At 32.2% G+C, this 9,592-nt stretch overlaps 1 protein-coding gene across 3 annotated transcripts; it reads left to right on the top strand.

The window, feature by feature from the left end:
• Positions 1-5,061: 5,061 nt before the first annotated feature.
• Positions 5,062-9,328, top strand: LOC106776616. Of its 3 annotated transcripts, none has more exons than XM_022778682.1 (4): positions 5,062-5,360; positions 6,607-7,634; positions 7,736-8,782; positions 8,867-9,127. In XM_022778682.1, the coding sequence occupies exons 2-4, from the start codon at positions 6,618-6,620 to the stop codon at positions 8,894-8,896; spliced, it is 2,094 nt and encodes a 697-aa protein (XP_022634403.1). In that variant the 5' UTR covers positions 5,062-5,360; positions 6,607-6,617; the 3' UTR covers positions 8,897-9,127. The 3 variants fall into 3 exon arrangements, with proteins under 3 accessions (XP_022634403.1, XP_014519593.1, XP_022634404.1); XM_014664107.2 differs by having other exon boundaries at positions 5,063-5,341; positions 8,867-9,328; XM_022778683.1 differs by lacking the exon at positions 5,062-5,360 and adding an exon at positions 5,378-5,662.
• The last annotated feature ends 264 nt before the right edge of the window (positions 9,329-9,592 follow it).

The raw sequence follows: 9,592 nt of genomic DNA, 5'->3' as shown, positions 1-9,592 counted from the left end.
ACGGTTGCTACCTACGAAAAGACCATGAAGATCTGAAGATAAAACACAAGCACTATCTAACGAATATTTTTGCGTTGGATGAAAACTTCGTTTAGCACAGGGTATCGTTTAGCCTGTGAAAGGTTTTTTCTATCGGCGCCTTGTTTAGTAAATACTCGTTTGATTCAAGGGCACATTTAATGAGATACCTTTTAACACGTGTTTTTGGGAAAATTTTTGTACCTTTAGTGCATTTACCAAAAGCATCATTTTATAAGTAATAGTGAGAGCTCGTCTAGCCTTGTTTAGCAATATTCTTATTTAGTATGTTGACGCGTTCAGTTGTGAAAACGTTTTAATAGAGCATTTACTTTTGTATTACCGCATTTACTTAAGCTTTTTCCTTATGGCTTATTTACAACTCGTTTTTCATTTAGTCATTATGGGTTTCAAAAGAATAATACTTTGTCAATTATCTTTTTGTTGAACGTTGTTCCTTAGTCCTTAAGACATGTGAAGTTACTAGACGATCTTAAGCTTTGTCTTAACAAACTTCCTTTCTTCTTGCGGTATTGTTTAGTTGCGTGATACTTTTTATATTCTTCTCAAGAGTGAAATGTCTTCCTCTAGGCTAAAAGTATATTCTTAAATTTTGCACATTAAGTTCTTTAGGTAATGTGTGTTGTGAGGTAATTAGTCTTACTTGATCGACTCTTGCACTCAGTGTTTAATTAGTTTTACTTGGATATTTCTTGAACTTTTGATTTGTGAATGTATGTTTTTAGGCCTACTGTGTATGGACTTATTTTGTGCTCCTATGTTATTTCATCTTATCTCTTTTGTTGTTTAACACCTTATGTAGCTTTAGACGTATCCTTCATTATACTTGTTGTAGACTTCTAATCTAGACTTTTTTCTTCGTGACAATGGGCATCTAGATGATTTTCTGATCTCCGATTTTTAGTGTTTAGGGATTTTATCCTTTACACTCATTAGAGATGTAATTATTCTTTGTGTCTATGCTTTTTTATATTTTTACATATTTGATTACCCAAAACTATTTCGTTTAATATTGTTTGTTAAACTTCAAAATCAGAGATGCTTTAGATGATCTTAGTCTCTCTTTAGACTTGTCTTAAACATATGTTTATAAAAGCTCCCGTCACTAAACATTACCTTTATTAAGGCTATCTTTCCCAATTAACTACAGTAGCTTTGCTAAAATGCTTGAAAAACATTTTATACTTGAACTTGTGGTTTAAACAATACTTTACATATCAAGCGTCTGACAACTTACATAAACCATTTAATCCTTAACAAAGTTGTTAAATGACCTCTTGGCAAAAGGTTTTCCACAACACTATTCAATCCCCTTCTAGTGCTTTCAAATTATTTCAAGTCAATTATATATGGTTTGAATGGAACCTAGTATTAAATCTAAACTAAGTTGAATCAATTTTTAGTTTAAATTTTGTCAATCCTTATTGAAAAGTAGGTGTGGTTCTTCGATGTATAAAGGATGATATTTCTAAGAAGTCAAGCTTGTACCTTGTGAGGATTGGTCATCGGATGTTGATGTAGATAGAAGGGAGATCTACCTTTTCCAAATTTTCTAACACTAAAGTTAATATAAGAGAATTGGGGAAATACTTTTTATAGATTTAATATGTCTTTATATATTTTTGGGTGCTCAAATAAAGGTTGAGCACATTGGTTTAGTTACTAATTAGTGCTCAAATAAAGATATTATTATCTTATCACTAAATATGTATAATATTTTCTTGTTCTTGTTGACATTTCAGCAAGTTTTGAGGACTTTTTCTTTCATCAACCAATTAATTAATAACAACATTAATGGTTTTCACATAGTAATGTTCTCCACCCAAATTGAATATCTTTTCAATCTTCACAAAATTAAATTTCTCCATTGACACCTCCAACCTAGCATCCCTGTTACTACATGCCTACACTAGACTGTTTGTCCTTAAAATTTTTTTTTTAAGCATACACAAAACAACTCCTCCATATTCATCTCATCCAAAGAAAGGTTTTTTAATTGAAAAGAAAAATCCTACCATGGCATACATGAAACCATCCCAAAAGCAAAACACCAAACCCTCGAAAACAAAAAGAGGAGAAGAGTACTTGTTCACTAGAATGCACTCGTCACTAAAAGTGGACGTCATTGTTGTTGGAGGAGATGAAGCTTAGTTATGTTGTCCATTGAACTCGACACCGGAAGTGAACGTTAATGTTGCAATCAATTTTGTGTTCCGAAAGTGTTGTGCGTGAGAGACAGAAGATGATGTTGCATGAGAAGGACCTAATATAGTAGAGATGACGTTGCGTGAGAGGAGATGGGAGAATGTGTTGTACATGGGAGAAGATGGGAGAAAGTGTTTAGTAAACATAATATGGAAACACAAATGTAATGCCTCTATCTAATCTTCAATCAAAATCCACACTCTCTAATTTTAAATCTAAATCTAATCCTAATTTTCTACATTTAATTTCAATTCTAATTATTTGAATCGATTTTTTTACTTAACATAAATAATTAATTAATAGATAACGCTTTTTTAATTAAACATTATATTTTGATATCATTATAGACCACATTCAAATCTAAAAACGCTCTTTATTAGTCTATCCAACATTATTATATTTTGGAAAAATATAAATTAAATATATAATGTTGTATCTAGAATTATTTATATAACATTTATTTCATGTTTTAATTCGTGTTTTAATTCAAAGTGACTAATTAAATAACCACTCTCTAAATAACATTGTCTATTAATAATTTTTATAGTAGTGATATCAAGTAGAAAAATTTTTATAGTAGTTATATCAAGTAGAAAAGCGTGTAAGCTGGCATAGTAAGAAAAAAACATTTCCTTCTATCTCTTTCCCGTTTACCCAACTATTTTCCATCTCTATATTGTTTCACTAGTTTGTGAAATCTTACTTTTTACAATCTCATGATAAACTACCTCTCCCTACTATAATTTCGTTGTCTTCAATGTTAAAATTTTCCAATGTAATATACACACATTAACATTGACATCACCATAACAATGTCCAACTTCCTCTCTAGTTACTTTACCTTGTTGATCCTTAAAAATCTCACAAAGTCAAACGTGTTCTTCTATTTAGATGTAAATTCTTCTCATTTTTTTCCCTACTTCTAAATCACTCAACAAATTATTTTCCACATAATCCAAAAAACTAGAAAAGAAAAAAATAGTCAACTCTCCTATACAAGCAAAGGTGGTAAACAAGTAAATTATTTTATTTTCTTACAGAACTAATAAATTATTGGTTATCAATTAACGAAATTTTATTAGTTTGACCAGTGATTCAATCATTCAACGGCCTCATCGATCGTGTGAGGTGACATTTTTATACTATAACATAGCATTTATTCGACTCCATAACCACAGGAATCTATTCCTTCCAAATAGTCTTCAAAGACTCACATAATTATTCTTATTATTATCATTCTTACGTACGTTGGTCCTTATCATTGTTAATTTGATGATTATTACTTTTTCGATTATTTATTTCTACCAACTTTATTTCATACTTCTCATTCTCACTTTATTATTATCACTATTATTATTATTATTATTATTATAATACAAGTTGGTCTTATATTCTATCCGTTCATGTATATGTGACACGGTTGCAGAACTTACCAGCTATTTTGTTATATTCTCACTTTTTCCAATTTCCAACGCGTTTACGATTAAACTAAAATTAATTTCGTCCTAGTTGTTTTGTACTAGAGTGTAAGGATGTTTAACATAAGATGCTTAACTTTTTATGGCATGTTATGTAACTGCCTTAATTTATTTATTTTTTAGGTTTAATATATTTTTTACTTTTTTGTTTAATTTGGTTATCAACCACAACGTTATTCAATAACATTTTTAATAAAAAAAGTTCTGTTTTCTTTTTAGTTCCTGATTAAAATTTCAACTTAGTTTTTAATTGTTTGAGCTTTTTAAGAAAAAAATTATAGAAAATAAAATCGATCAAAATTTGGATTAAAAACCTAAAGGCGTTTAATTTAGAAATACACAGAGCGAATTCTTCATACCCCACTTTAAAATTTGGATGAATTTTTTTAATCATATATTAAATAATCGGAAAGAATAAAAAAAAAATCATCAATGAACATCATCACCCGTTTAAAACCTTAAAACTTACATATTTTTAGTTAGTCAATAATACGAATTCAAATTCTCTTGGGTTTTTTTTGGGTTGTCTTTTTATCATACCCATTTTAAAATACTAAAACAATTAATATATTTTAAAATATAAAAACTAGTGTATTTTAAAAGTATAATAAATTAACAACACCCAAAATTCAATAACATATATACAAATTAAATTTAAGTGTTGTTGGAATTTAGATTCTTTACTAAATAGCATCAAAAACTAAAAAAAAAAAAACAAAATCTGAACTACTCCAAATTTATACCATCCAATCTCACAAACCAATTCTTAACATAAAGATTAAAAATTAAAGATCTAAACCTAAACATTAAAAAAAAAAAAAAAAAAACTAAAGAATGAGGAAGAAAAAGGAGGCACCGTCATTACATAAATGCAAAAAATGGAGTGGACCCTTATGTGAGCTAAGTTCATACCCTTTATAACTAAACACGTAAAATAAAGTTAGCGAGATTTTTCTTCTTTGAAAGATATTTCTTAATCCATAGATAGAGATTTTGCATCTTTTTTAGCACCCTTTTTGGGCATAGCAACCTGGCTTGGCCTTTTCTACCTCCTCCTTCACATGATCCCAAACCAAGTGGCCCCTTAAATAAATGTTCCAAACTCCAAACTCTGCATCACCATTAAAATACTCACAACTAACGACACCCTTTTTCATTTCATTCCCGAACAAAACGGGTTCCTCATGAAAAGATATTTATTTTTTTTAAATGCTTATTTAATACAAATTTTTATCACTATATTTAAACTATTAAAACACCTATTTATTATAAATTGTAATTATATATGAATGCTATCTTATCTTGTAAGAAAATGTTAACTACTATTGAATACATGGAGGAATTAAATATAAATGGATTTTGAACATTTGCATCTTTGCATATTGCAGCTCGGTTGGTAAGTTCAGTTTCACTCTGCAGCCAACCAAACAACAATAAACACAACCCAACAAAACGAGTTAACTCTCGAACTCTTACTGCTTTCTCTCACTTTCTCTTTCTTCTTCTTCTTGAAGATACGAAACTTCCTCTGTTTCTATCTTCTTCTTCTTCTCCTTTGAGTTTGATTCTTTGAACGTTTCTTTCAACAATTTTCCAGAGCCAGAGAGTAATTTGATTGGGTACGGTCATTTTACCGAGGTTCCTTTTTCACTCTTCTCTCTTTCTTTGTGTCGGTGTTTCTTGGGTTTGGTAGCTGATGATGAATGGTACAGTGGGGTTTGTCTGTTTGGTCGGAAAACGTGTAAAAAACGTTTCTTTCCAGACTTTCATAAAATTCAAAACTAAACTTGATGGCCTTTTTCTCTTGTTTAATTAACAAAGTGGCTTTATGAGAAAAACTGACCGTCTTAACTAATCAAAATCTGCCTTTCTCTGATTATTCTGTGTGTGTGTTCTTGAAAGTGCTCTCAGGTTTGGTTTGATTGTGATTTCAGTATTGGGTAGGAAGCTGTGCTTTCAAATCTAAGAGTCATATCTTTGTGTTCTTCCTTTTCTTGAAGACTTTCTTAGTTATGCAATTGAATTGTTATCAACATGTTTCTTTATTGCATTAGATGAGGGTGAAGTTTTGTCTTATTTGTCAATTATTATTGCTTTGAAGTGTTTGTTTGACCTCTATTGAATAGTCAGCCTTCTTTCAATTTTCAGCTTCATGTAACGCGGTTTGCTTGATTTTGTTTCTTCCTTCTTCCGGAATGAGACGAATAGGAGGAATTCAGTTTATGTATGAATTCATACATATATATATATATATATATATATATATATATATATATATATATATATATATATATATANATATATATATATATATATATATATATATATATATATATATATATATATATATATATATATATATATATATAGATAGATAGATAGATAGATAGATATAATTGATGGAGCTGCTTCAATAGAAACTTGGTTGGAATGGTTATTTGAGAATCTTATGACAAAAAGTTGATTCCATATTGTAGAAAGCTAATAGAATAGTATCCAATGCTATCATATGCCAATTATGATTTGCTGGGTAGTAGATTGAACCTGAAGATAAGAAAAACCTCCAAAGCCATGCCATTATTTATACAATGGCTCAAATTTCTGGTCGGTTCTTCTTTCAGTCAATGTTGTGTGTCTTCCATAGTCAAATAGAAATCGTGAAACATGCAGAGTTGATTTTGGATACTGTTGTTCTATGTAGTATTTGATTTCATATACAAAGTGTCTTGAGATCATTTTCTTTATGCTAAATCAACTTCGTGGTAAATTAGTAAAGAATTGACAAATGCAAAAATGTTAGCTTGTGTTCTGGGTATGTGGTCCATCATGCATATGAAAATGTCTCGTTTAAGTTTCAATTTGATTTGAGTCTGGGGTTTTGCAGAAACAAATCAGATGATTCTAAAGAATCTGATGGAAGAAAAGCAGTTAGATTTTGATCAGCCTCTTCTATCAGTGAGGAGAATCTCATCAACAGTGGTCTCTGAAAAGGAAAATAAAAGGAAACCTGATAAGGCAGTACCCAAAAGACCTCCTCTTCCGTTTTACAAATCAGATTTAAAATCAGGTCCAGTGAGCAACCCTGGAACTGTTCCTTTTGTGTGGGAGAAAACTCCCGGAAAGCCTAAGAATGAAAGCAGACTACAAACACAGGCTGTTGAACGAGCTTCTGTTGCTCCAAAGCTTCCACCTGGGAGGGTTTTGAAAGCTGATCAGCAAGATTCTGATAAAGTTCCTAAAGTTACATCAGTTACACAATCTAGCACAGAAAGCAGTGTTTCAGATCCTGAGCATGCTGCATCTTTGGATAGTCAAGTGACAAAACATGAAAGCCCCAAAGAAGTAATTGAGAAGGCAAGTTCTGGTTCAGACAATGAGGATGAGACCTATCTAGATGCTCTTGATACACTTTCTAGAACTGAATCATTCTTCATGAGTTGTAGTGTGAGTGGTTTGAGTGAATGGGATGATCAGGAGGTCCAACCATCTGGAAGTTTTCCAACAGAGCAACAGGCGCGTGATTTCATTATTGATAGGTTCTTGCCTGCTGCAAAGGCAATGGCTTCTGAAACACCTTCACTTCAACACCACTCTAGGAAGCCACTTGTTGCACTAGAACAACCAAAACTAATAAGAAAAGTAGTAACTGGAACAACTTCCCGCCCCCTAAATGAGAAATGGCAAAAGGTTTTGCCACATTATGTTCAAGATACTGGTAGGGAAGGAAGTGAAGATGAAAGTGATGATAATGATGGATATGAAAACTATGCACCCAAAGTTTGTGGACTATTTCCTCGGTTCTGCCTTTTGAATCCAGTTCCAGGATTAAGAGTGGAAGGTAGGATTCCAAGTTCTAGAGGACATGGAGTGCAGAATAAACCAATTGCTTCTCACAGAAAAACTGCAAAAGAGGTATATAAATTAGACTCACCTAATACCTACACATTTCTTTCACTTCGGTTGATATTTCACTTCAGACTTCGTTATCATTTTGTTTGTTCTTTATTCCGCAGCATGGTAGAACTGCTAATAATGTGAAAATGTCACTAAACTCTCAATCCGGCTTTACAAAAGAGAAGAAAGATTTCGGTATAGCAGAAAAATCTGAGCATTGTATTGATCCACCTCGCCGAGGTTGCAGCAAATCATTAACCTCTGAGAGCTCTCAATTTGAGTCAAGCAGTGAAAGCCCTGTTGTTGAGAAAACTCTATATGTAGATTCTGTACATGAGGTCAAATCTTCAAATCCTTGTTCTTCGGCTACCAATCACAGAGGGGATGATTTTGATACTTCAAGGAAAGACACTGATCTTGATAAAAATCTTTGTATGGATTATTCAATTGAGGAAAGCAAACACTTGGGTATTGTGGATGAAAAGGCTGTCTTACAAGCTAAAAGTTCAGCTTCTCTTGATTCATCTCTCCTGGTTGATGCTGATAATTCAAATGATGATCTGCAAATGGAACTGAAAAATCATCCCAACAAAATATGCCCAGAAGAGCAAGAATTGACAAAGCCTAATTACCAAGGGAATAATTTAGATCACGCTTTGGTTGCATTTTCAAGTCCAGCAATGGTTGAATCCAGGAAAAGAGAGTCTGAAAGCAAAGTTTTTAGCATTAAGGAAGGTTCTAATGCTCCTGTTTCATGGAGAAACAAGAAGTTTACTAGTGATTTGAAATTTGATTCAAAGAGCCTGTCAGCTACCAAAGTGTTTGATGAAGAATGCACTCTTAGATCTAGTGAGGATCCTAGTATTTTGACTAGCTCAAAGGTGGTAGGTGACACAAAATTGTATATAAAGTTGGGCCATGGAGAGACTTTAAATGCAAGCTCTACGAAGCATCCTCTTGCACTTCCTTCACCAAAAGCTCCTTCAGAGTCTTGGCTTAAGCGCACTTTGCCAACAGTTTCCTCTAAGAACATATTTTTACGGTCTAAACTTGCTACCCACTTGCCTGCACCAGCTCAAACTCCCAGCACAGCATTACCGGATCCTAAGTGGGAAAGAATTGTTAAATCTTCTAAAGCTAATCATGGGCATCTTCAGTTTACTGAGGTAATTCACTGAACTGTGTCAATCATTTTGCAACAGTATAATGTGGTATCTTCATGGCTTTTATACTCCGTCAATCTTTTACAGGAACTACTTCCAACCATTCCTGAAGCATGAATTTGCAGAAGATCAGGTGTTTGGTAATTTGATTTGCTTGCTGAAATGCGCAGGGTTTTCTAAATGTAATTAATTGTTGCTAGGATCATTCTACAGAATGATCTCCCTTTTGCTTATATATATATATACACATGACATGAGATGGTATACTACTCAAAAGTGTAAATCAGAGTTTCCCTTTTTGTCTTGTAAATCTATAAACTTGTTTCAACTATAGTTTATCACTAAAAATCTTTAAGGTGATCTGTTCTTGTAATATCAGGGCAAAAGACTTGTTGCCTAAGATTGTTGTCACTTCAGAAGATACTACAAAGAATAAATTTGTAATGATGATTATGGTGGTCATGCTCTTCAATTATCTTCAACTGTGGTGGTAAACTACCAGAACTATTGATGCAACATGAGAATCAATATATGTGATATGCTGTCAAAGTTATCATTGTGCCAATGATTCTGAATATTGGAATTGCTTCAACAATGGATTCAACTCCCCTTTTGAATTATAAAAAAAATGCAAGACAAATACCTTAAACACAAGCAAACAACATATTTTGGATAATTATGGCAAACTACAACGTGTTAGTTTCTATGGTTCCAATTTATGACATTTATAAAAGGAAGTTTCTCTATGTAGATATTGTTAATTAACTAATGCACATTTATGTCTCAAACTTTGAATGCAAAATAGTCCTTCAA

Source organism: Vigna radiata, chromosome 2 (assembly GCF_000741045.1).
Source record: "Vigna radiata var. radiata cultivar VC1973A chromosome 2, Vradiata_ver6, whole genome shotgun sequence".
Classification (NCBI taxonomy): domain Eukaryota; kingdom Viridiplantae; phylum Streptophyta; class Magnoliopsida; order Fabales; family Fabaceae; genus Vigna; species Vigna radiata.
Note: the sequence above shows the minus strand (reverse complement) of the source record. Positions and strands in the feature narration are given on the sequence as shown.